This window comes from Salvia hispanica, chromosome 4, assembly GCF_029641045.1.
Source record: "Salvia hispanica isolate PSC_SH4W2 chromosome 4, Shi_PSC_v1, whole genome shotgun sequence".
NCBI classification, from domain to species: domain Eukaryota; kingdom Viridiplantae; phylum Streptophyta; class Magnoliopsida; order Lamiales; family Lamiaceae; genus Salvia; species Salvia hispanica.
In genome coordinates, this window is record NC_142695.1 from 12,428,510 (window position 1) to 12,439,350 (window position 10,841).

At 33.6% G+C, this 10,841-nt stretch overlaps 1 protein-coding gene across 1 annotated transcript; it reads right to left on the bottom strand.

Annotated features, from left to right (window-relative positions):
• Nucleotides 1–3,149: 3,149 nt before the first annotated feature.
• STP7 (sugar transporter protein 7) lies at nt 3,150–5,667 on the bottom strand. Its single transcript, XM_089069842.1, has 3 exons — nt 5,364–5,667; nt 4,979–5,298; nt 3,150–4,240 (listed from the first exon to the last, which is right to left on the bottom strand). Exons 1-3 carry the CDS (start codon nt 5,506–5,508, stop codon nt 3,206–3,208), a joined length of 1,500 nt encoding a protein of 499 aa, XP_088925968.1. The 5' UTR covers nt 5,509–5,667; the 3' UTR covers nt 3,150–3,205.
• Nucleotides 5,668–10,841: the final 5,174 nt, after the last annotated feature.

Below are 10,841 nucleotides of genomic sequence, written 5' to 3' on the forward strand. Positions count from 1 at the left end.
ACGAAAGACTTGAAAATGATGCAGTAGTGCAATTGGCATGTATTCTAGGCATTCATACAATTGGGCTGGGTTGGGTTCGGGTCCCCCCTCCTAGCATTATGAATTTGAGTTGTTTTCTAGGCCTCTTTTGGACTTTAATTTCTCTAGCAATTTTATATAATCTAATAACTGGGTTCGGGTCCCCCCTCCTAGCATTATGAATTTGAGTTGTTTTCTATGCCTCTTTTAGACTTTCATTTCTCTAGCAATTTTATATAATCTAAAAATAATTTTATTTTATGCTGTAAAATATTTGTTATGTTAATTTTCTCTAGTATAAACTTATAGCTATTAGTTTTTTATAAATTAATTTTATTTATAATCATAAGAAATCTAGAATAGAAGAAAGTAATTCTTTAATTTCATAAACATATAAATACTAGTACTATATATTATCGGTAAAATCGGTTTCAATAGTACTATGATCTTTATTATAAAAATATTATTCTTTAACTTTGTTATATGTCGACGTTGTCACCGTATCTCTAAATTTTCTATTACTCATCCTCTAATTATTTATCTCATTTTCTATCTCTAGCGCGCAACGCACTACTTATGTCAGAGCTATTTCAGCGTCGTTGACACGGAAACACTCAACAAATTTTAATATAGTAATTTGCCCCCCTCCCCCCAGGATTAAAATCCTGGCTCCGCCACTGTTCGTAGTCTCTCACTAGTTTGAGTATCTCATGTCAGATCCTTCTGCTTAAAGAAATATTTGAGACTTTTGTGATCTGAAAAAAAAATCGCATTGAACTCCATGGGGGTGATATTGCATCATTAGCAGTGCATGCGCTACGATAGTTAATTCTAGATTTAGCTCGTGTGGTCTGCGATATTGCGATGTATAGGCGATCACCTTCACATTCCGCATTAGAACTAAATCACATCCATTCCTTGATGCATCGGTGCAGACACCAAAGCTTGTTCATGGCTCATGGATCGTTGGTACTGATACAATGGTCAACTCATCCTTAAGAAACCTTGACTTTTACTTATGGTTATTGGCAATTCCCAATGGTTTATTCTTTCGACGGGTTCACTAGGATTCTTTCGGCGATCATAATGTGCTCGAGAAAGTTCTCTTTCTTTGTGCCATAATTTGTACTTGCGAAATTCAACGTACAATTTTTCCGCACTTAGTTGTTCTCCTTGTTCCTTCTTATCATTCGAGTAGATGATAGTGTCATCTATGAAAACGGAGATAAACATGTCTAGATAATGGTGAAATACACGCTTCCTAAGATCCATGAGCACTGTTGGTGCATTTGTTGATTCGAACGGCGCCGCTATAAATGCAAATGATCATATCGAGTTTGAAAGGATGTCTTGGGTATGTCATCTAATCGAATATTTAGTTGGTGACAGTTGGATCTCAAGTTTTTCTTAAAAAGATACTAGCTTCATTGAGTTGATCGAACAATTCGTTTATCCTTGTTAAAGGATACTTATTCTTAAGCGTCAAACTATTTAACTCTCGATGGTCTATGCACATTATTAGCGTCACATCGTACTTTTTCACGAAAAGTACAGATGATACTCAGGGCGATACGATAAGTGATATGAGTGAACTCGTATCAGGGCCGGCGATGAGAGGTCACCAGAGTTGAGCAGGTTCGTTCGCAGGAATCTCCCGTCGAGCAGCCTTGGTTTTGCCCTAACTAGGGTTTGGGCGAAGAGATTAAAACAGTAAAGTAAAGATGGAAATTTAGGTAAATTCTTGTGTATTGATTTCTTCCGTGTTTCAATGCACAGAATCCTTATTTATAATAATCTAAGGACCCTAGGTTTGGTTCGACTCGATCATTCCGGAAAAGAACCAACAAGAAAACCTGAAACGGAGCTTATAAAATGCTCGACTCAAAATGTTCCAAAAATAAATAGTTCAACAAATAATAATAAAATAAAAGACTAAAATACTATCATAGTATCATTAACGAGAAACAAAATCACGGGCCTCTTTTATTGCCTCTTTGGACGAGCTGACTTCTCCCCTTCGACCTCCACGCTGATCTCTTCTTCCTCCGAGCTGCTGTCTTCGGCTAGAAACAAGGGTAGCCACCCGACAATGATCCTCGGAGCCGTCGCTGACCATCGGCTCTGGATCTGTCATGCTTACTTCGGTGTAGCCGGGTCGAACAACGACATCAATGTCCTCAACTCGTCCAACCTCTTCGCCGATCACTCCAGGGGTCGTGGCCCGGCCACCGAGTTCACTGCCAACGGACGCCAATATCATATGGGGTACTATTTGGCCGATGGCATATACCCAAGGTGGCCTGTTTTTGTGAAGATGATCAGCTGCCCAATGGGTGACAGGAGAGTGTTATTTGCGGCAAAGCAGGAGGTTGCATGGAAGGATGTGGAGCGGGCTTTTGGTGTGCTCCAATCGCGGTGGGCATTAGTGAAAGGTCCGATGCATTTCTGGTTCAAGGAAGTCATCGCCGATGTCATGTATGCATGCATCATCTTGCATAACATGATAGTCGAACAACAAGGTGGAAGTGTCACCGATTGGGGCGATGATGAAGGTGGATCTAGCTCCAGCACGACGACCCCACCTGTCACTCGAGGATTACCGATGGGCTTCAATGAGGTTATAGCTAAACAGATTTCAATGCGCAGCCAACAAAACCATGCTCAGCTCATGAACAACATGATTGAAGAAGTTTGGAAGCGTAACGACCATTGTGAATTTGTAGTTTTTTTTATTTTGTACTGTAATTTGAACTTTAAATGAAATGAAGTTGTTTTTTTCAATTTTTGTAGTGTTTTAAATATTCAAATAAGTAAAAAAGGCTTAGGACGGACTTTTAGGGCGCCCCACTGTAGGTGAAAGAATATGAGGATAAAATACTGACGTGGCGGAGCATAAAGCGCCCTATAGAACAGACCTTAGGACGCCCCATCGTGGATGCCCTCATGCAGTTTATTTGTTTGGTATAAGAAGAACCCTTTGTGTATATGTACAAAAGAATTAGTATATCATTTAAAGTTTCATTCAGCATTTATATTTTCAGAGTTTCTGGTTATTGTAGATTGTTTAATTTTATCAAATTCTCATATTCCAATACCATCCTCAATCATTGTCCAAATTGCAATTGGGAAAATCAGAAAAATGATTTCTTCCATTATTATTACGCAAGTTAACTTGCAAATATTACTACTACGTTATAAACCTCTTCCAAAACCAGTGTCTCCTCCACAAGAAACTCATCTCCTCAATCGGAACACCCTTCGTCTCCGGCAAGAAAAGGTAGACGAAAAGAGTCATCACCACAATCCAGCCCGCGAAGAATAGGAAAATCCCGAATTTCATAACACAGAGCATAGACAGAAACGCCTGCCCAATCACAAAGGTGAAGAACAGGTTAACCGCCACCGTGATGCTCTGCCCCGCCGACCTCGTCTCCAGCGCGAATATCTCGCTCGGCACGGTCCACCCCAGCGGCCCCCACGACCACCCGAACGCCATCACAAACAAGCACACCACCACCACAACAATCCCCGAATACACCTTCGAAAGCTCCCCATCTCCCCTGAATTTCACGCCTAGCACGATCGCCACGATCACCTGGCACGCGATCATCTGCACGCCCCCGCTGATCAGCAGCGCCCTCCGCCCCAGTCTGTCGACCGTCGCGATGGAGATGACCGTGGAGGCAGCCAGCACGGCTCCCGTCACGGCTGAGGAGTAGAGCGGCGCGTTCCCCTTCAGTCCCATGGCCTGGAAAAGCACGGGTGCGTAAAATAAAATGGCGTTGATGCCCGTTAATATCTGGAAAGCCGGCATGAAGAAGGCCATCGCCAGCTGCGGCCGGTTCCGTCTTTCTAGAATGTTCCGGAAAGGATGCTTGATTGAGTTTGCGAGCTCGCTAGCGTCCATTATGTCCTCGAATTCGGCTTGCACGTCGTTTGTTCCTCTGATTTTTTCTAGCACTTTCCTGCCCTGCTGTTCGAATCCTCTTTCAATTAAGCTGTTGGGCGTTTCAGGGAGAAGTATGCCTCCGATCGTCATCAGAATGGCCGGCGCAGCTGCCAGCCCCAGCGAGAGGCGCCAACCCGACGGTTCGAGCTTTTGCGTCCCGAAGTTGATCATGTTGGCGGTGAATATCCCGAGCGTCGTCGCCAGCTGGAACATCATGTTCAGGCCGCCTCTCAGATGAGTCGGCGCCATTTCTGATAAGTAGAGCGGCACTGCCTACAAAATCATGAAATTTAGTCTAATTTTGTTAATGCTACTATGATAAAAAAAATTATGTTAATTAGGTGTCAAATTAGCGCACTCCTATAAAAATAAAATAAAAAATAGTGTTCACTTTGTTTGAGATGATTTTATTAGAAATGAAAGTTGGTTAGAATTGTAGCTTGTGGGCCCACAAAAATAAACCATTCCATAGGTGTTTCCATGAATTAGGCCAGGTTTTGATAAGTGGGAAATATTTTTAATTTTTCTTATTTAGATTTTTATTGTGGGCGGATGAGTATCCCCCAGAAGTTGGAGAATTCTAAAAAGCAGGGATAGAAATAGTATTTCATTCTCGATTCTTGAGGTGAATTTCAATGATACTACAATTATCACCATTTATAGAAGAAATGAAAAGTGGAGATTTCTTAGGGCCAGGCGGCCAGCAAGATTTGTATCAAACACATTGAACACTTATTAATGCTCAAAATTGAGTCTAAATCTTGCTATATCCAGAAAGGTGAACACATCCTAATGTTATCAATGGATGCTTGAATACTGATGTAACTGTGTTTTAATGTGGCGATGACAACGTGGATAATTAAATGAATTCGTTTTGAACTTAAAAAATGAAAAAGGAACAGCTCAATTTGGTCAAATGCAAGAATTAATTTTTTTGGAAAAATTTGATAGATTTTATAAACAATTAACAAATTAGAGTTTTGGAGATTAGAATTATTGATAAATTAGTACCTGATTTCCAAATCCAATGCCCACACCGAGCATGATCCGGCCTAAAATGAGCATGATCAAATTAACCGCCGAGGCATCGAGCGCCGCTCCGATCAAGAAGCTTACGCCGCCGCAGATGATGCTGCCGCGTCGGCCGTACTTGCGCGTGATCGGAGACGCAACGAGGGACGAGACGAGACCGGCGAGATAGAGAGACGACGTGAACGCAGAAAGGCCCTGATTGTTGTACTTGCAGTAGTTGTTTTCATGAGCCCGCTGCTTGTTTCTATACACAGCCGGGAAGAACTTCTCCAGAAATCCATCCATCGACGTCACTCCCCCTTTTCCAAACACAACACAACTCGCATCAATTTCCAACAACAATTCGAATTAATTGATAAATTACCTGAAATTCCAACATCATAGCCGAAGAGAGAACCGCCGATTGCAGCAACAACGCAGGCAACGATGACGTAAGCAGTGACGCTCCCCTTATACTCCTCCGCCCTCTCTTTCGACACTCCGGCGGGACCCATCGCCCCTCCCGCCATCGCCCCTTTCTTCTTCTTCTTCTTCACCTAAACCAAATCTGCATATGATCCACAACCACAACAATTCAACACGCAACAAACCTTGCTTCTCTGTGAAATTCTTGATAGGATCTAAAGGCTTTATATTCAGTTAAATGTCAATGATTCATTAGTGCAAATGTAGAAAATAACAATTGCATTTATATCAACGACCGTGAACGATACGAAGAATGCCTGTTTTATTAATTTTATGTGTCTATATTTGCAACTTTAAATGGAACCACTACAACGCTGGGGCCCACATAGCATTGCATCATTATTAATTATGAATCCAGTTTTATTATTGAAAGATACTGGGATATTCAACTTTGATTTAGTACTAACTACAACACTTCCAACCAATGTTTTAGAAATCGAACCGGCATCATTACTGGTTCACTGGTTCAACCGGTTCACTGGTCGAACCATTAGTTGAACCGGAATATATAATAAACACATATATTATATATTATTAAGAAATTTAATATTTTTATATATTAAAATAGATGATGTTTATTAATTTAAGAAAATTTATTTTGTAAAATAATATTATAATTAAATACGAATTAAGTATTAAGTTTAGATAAAAATATTCATTGATGTCAATAGCTAGGGTATATAAATTAAGTATGTAATATAAAAAATTTATTTATAGTAAATAATGAATTTTATATGGTACTAATAATAATATAGACGTTAAGTAGAGCATCATTAAAATATAGAGGATGATAATTATTTATATTATAATTAACAATTATATTAAAGAATATAAAATTAAAATGAATTATTAGTTTTTGTAGATAAAAATTTAATGGTTAATGTATAAAAATATTTGATGTTCAAATTGTTCAATGAGCTCATGTGGTGGAGTGGTAGAGGTTTTCTTATGTAGAAGAGAGGTCATGAGTTCAACCCCTACCAACAGCAAATTTTAAAAATTTTTAAACAAAATAATATTAAACCGGTTTCCGGTTCTGCCGGTTCACAGCGGTTCAATGCATTGGTGGTTTAAAGGAGTGAACCGGACCGGACTACCTATCGGTTCGCGGTTTTTAAAACATTGCTTCCAACTTTGTAACAACTTTCAAACTTTCTTTTCTTTTTTCTAACCTTTTTCTTTCATACAAACTTGGTACTAATTTTTTCTCTAACACTTACTAACTACAATACTTCAACTTTGCAACAACTTTCCTTTTTATTTCATACAAACTTGCTACTAATTTTTTCTCAACACTTATCTATGCATTACTAACTACTTCTATTCTCTTCTTATTCTACTCTTTTCAAAAATAGGCTTAAGGGCATGAAAGGGCTTGCCAGAGAATTAATGACAAATGGTCTAATACAGTATTTGGAAAAATTATCAAATTAAATCATAATTTTTGGTTGACTTCTTATTAATCTCAAATTAATTATTTAAATCAAAACTTTTGTATATTTTTCAATTATCTCATACAATTAAAATTTTGATGAAATTTGTCATTTAAATCATACTAATATTTGGTTAACTTCTGAATAGTTTAAAAGTGTACGTAATTATGGTGGTCAATTTTTAAATAATTATTATGTAATTGTGAAGATATGATGACCGAAAAATATAAAAGATACAACAAATTTCATCACAATTTCAATTGTATGAGACAATTAAAAAATGTATAGAAGTTATAATTTAATTGGTTGATTTAATAAGTCACGTGACTAACCAGAAGTCCACCTAAAATTATGATTTAAATGACAATTTTTCCTATGAAATGGCTAGGATATAACATAACTTCATCTTTTATCCTCAAGATTACTATCCGCAGAGTCATTTTTATTGTCTTATTCATTTTAATATCTTTTTATTTTTTCTTTTCTTGTTTAATTTAATAGCATGTTTTTATATTTTTTATCATGTCAATTTCATTAGCATAAAATTTAATTTCTGACGAAAATAATTGATCTACGAATTTAATTTTAGTATTTAATTAAGTTTAAATGAATCTCGTATTCTAAAATTATAAAAGAATTTAATTAGCATATAAATAAATTAAATAAGAATTGAACAGAAAATAAAATTGAGATCTATGAATAGTTAAAAAATGAATAGTGAGACGTGGGTATTCTTTCTAAAGTAAGAAATGAGATGGAAAAGTGTCGTGAGAACCACAAATATTATATTGAAAACACGGTTTAAGAAACAAGATGGTCGATGACCTAAGTCTCCCCTCATCCAGTGACATTAATTTCATCCAATCCAACCTAATTTAAACTTATAAAAATTATTTCCTCTCATTGGTAAACATCACCAACAATTTAATGGAATAATTAATAATAATACTCCGATCTATGCCTTCTATTTTACTTCTTCACATATATATATATTAAAATAATAGAAATATTTGAGATTCCACATGTTTTAATATTTAATTAATAAATCCTAGTAGAGAGAGAATAAAAAAATTAATAGAGTATTGTTAGTGGAGAATATGGTCCATTCATTATAAAGAAAAAATTACCAAAAATAAAAGTGGACTATTTTTACACTAGTAGATACCAAAATAGAAATAGTCTCCGTTTTTAGTACTATAAGATAATTAATTACTTTAATATATTAAAAAATACAAAATAAATATAAATTATTTTGTATGTATTTACTTTTAGCTATTTTATTCACACATTATCAAATTGAAAATAAATGACCACTTAAAAGGTGAAACATGGCATTTTGAAGGCACTAAGAGCCTCAAAACCTTATAACACATCAAATGTGACTGCATACAAAAATGGAAGTGCTGTTTAGTCTTAGTGCGTTGCGGGAGAATGGTCGTGGTTGGGCCAGTGTTAGACCAGGTGTGGCACCTATTTTTTTTATTTTCTTTTCAGATTTACAATTTACTACTATAATTTTATATATTTATTAATTTATTCTTCTGTAAAATAAAAACCTAATAACATAAAAAAATCACAATTCACCTTCATTTATAAATTTCTTTCTGACATAAATTTGGATATTAAAATCAGTATAATTATCAGTATTTATTTAATGTAATTTTAGAAATTATAATTATGTATAATATTTAGTTATTAATTTTCATTTTAAAAATAAGGATGTAAAATGTTATTTTGTCATTTGGTATCAAATTTATCTGTTCATTACACTCATATACCATTATAACTTTAATACTTAGATCTACATTTTATTAATTTTTTTACATCCATTTTCTTTTTTCACAGAACTAAATAGTAAATATTGCTGATGGGGGGGTCTTGTCAAATTGGATAGATCATTTTCTTGAACAATGTAAAATTTTATGTAATTTTAATTTATGTGTTAAGATGAAGAGAATAATATAAAATAAAAAAAATAAAATAGAGATAAAATAGTTTTTATTTTTTAGGAATGGATTATTTTGAGTAAGACTAATTAAAAAGGAAAATAGGTAATCTTTTGTGGGAACAAGGAGTACTCCCTCCGTTACAAAGAAGATGACCCATTTTTGGGACGGCACAAGATTTTATGCATGCTAATTTTAAAATGTTTTAAAAGGAAGAGAAAAAGTTGTTGGATATTAAAAAGAGTGAACTACAAAAATGGTCTTTGGATTATGGGTTTATCTCGTTCATAGTCCATGGACTTTAAAAATATCACCAGACATCCATGGACTAAGGGTTTATCTCAAATTTGGTCCTTTTGCCATTTTGTGGTACGAAAATACCCTTTTGAGCATTTGGGCAATTTGGTCTTCTGACACTTTTAATATTTTAAATCTGATATTATTTCAAAATTATTATTCTTCATCCTGTTTACAATCCTTTACTTTGTTTATTTATTTCAATATTTGATTTAATTTTAAAAAATTAAATTTTAAATTTTCAACTTTTAAATATAAATAATATTTTTTTTAATTAAAACTATTAATTCATGGACGTTGTAAATATTGATTAAAATTATTAATTTTTACTATTTAATATAATATTCAGTTGAATTGAAGAAGTATAGAAAAATAATATTAAGAGTGAACTACAAAAAAGGTCCCTGAACTAAGGGTTTATCTCGAAAATGATCCCTTTTCACTGTTTTCAGTCGAAAATACCCTTTTGGGGGTTTTGGGGGTTTGGCCAATTTAGTCTTTTTACTTTTAACATTTTAAATCTGATATTATTTCAGTGTTGTACAAAATCTGATATTATTTCAAAATTATCATTCTTCTTCCCTTTTGTCATCCATCACTTTGTTTCTTTATTTCAATATTAGATTTAATTTTATAAAATTAAATTTTAAATTTTGATTTTTAAATATTAATAAATTTTTTAATTAAAACTATTAATTCACGGACACTATAAATATTGATTAAAACTATTACTTTTTGTTATTTAATATAATATTCAGCTGAATTAAGAAGTATAGAAAAATAATATTAATCATGATGGAAAAATAAGAGCTATTCTATTTAGCCTTCGTTCGATTGTTATAATTGTTTGTGATTGAATATTATGAAGTTGACTATAAATTTGATCATACTAAAAGTTTTATATAAGAGTATTTTTGTTGAAATTTTCTAGTAAATTTTGATTGTTTTCTATATGCATATTTATTTCAGAATAAATCATGTTATATGATCTATTTATGATTAAAGCTATTAAATATCGATTAAAACTAAAACGTTGTTATAACTTATTGATTAAATATTAGACACTATCAAATATTGATTATGACTATTAATTTTTGTTATTAATAATTTTTATAATAAAAAAAATTTATTGATATTTAAAAATTGAAATTTAAAATTTAATTTTGTAAAATTAAATCTAATATTGAAATAAAGAAACAAAGTGAAGGATGACAAAAGGGAAGAAGAATGATAATTTTGAAATAATATCAGATTTAGTACATAACTGAAATAATATCAGATTTAAAACGTTAAATGTGTAAAAATACCAAATTGCCCAAACCATCCAAAACCTCCTATAAGGGTATTTTCGACCAAAAACAGTGAAAATTGACCATTTTTGAAATAAACCCTTAGTCCAGGGATGTCTAGCGATATTTTTTAAGTCTAGGGACTATGGGCGAGATAAACCCATAGTTCAGGGACCATTTTTGTAGTTCACTCTAATATTAATCATGATAGAAAAATAAGAGCTATTCTATTTAGCCTTCGTTCGGTTGTTATATGAGTATTTTTGTTGAAATTTTCTAGTTAATTTTGATTTTTTTCAAATTAATAAACGAAAATTATATTAGTCTTACATTAGATGCATATTTATTTCAGAATAAATCGTGTTATATGATTTATTTATGATTAAAACTATTAAATATTGATTAAAACTAA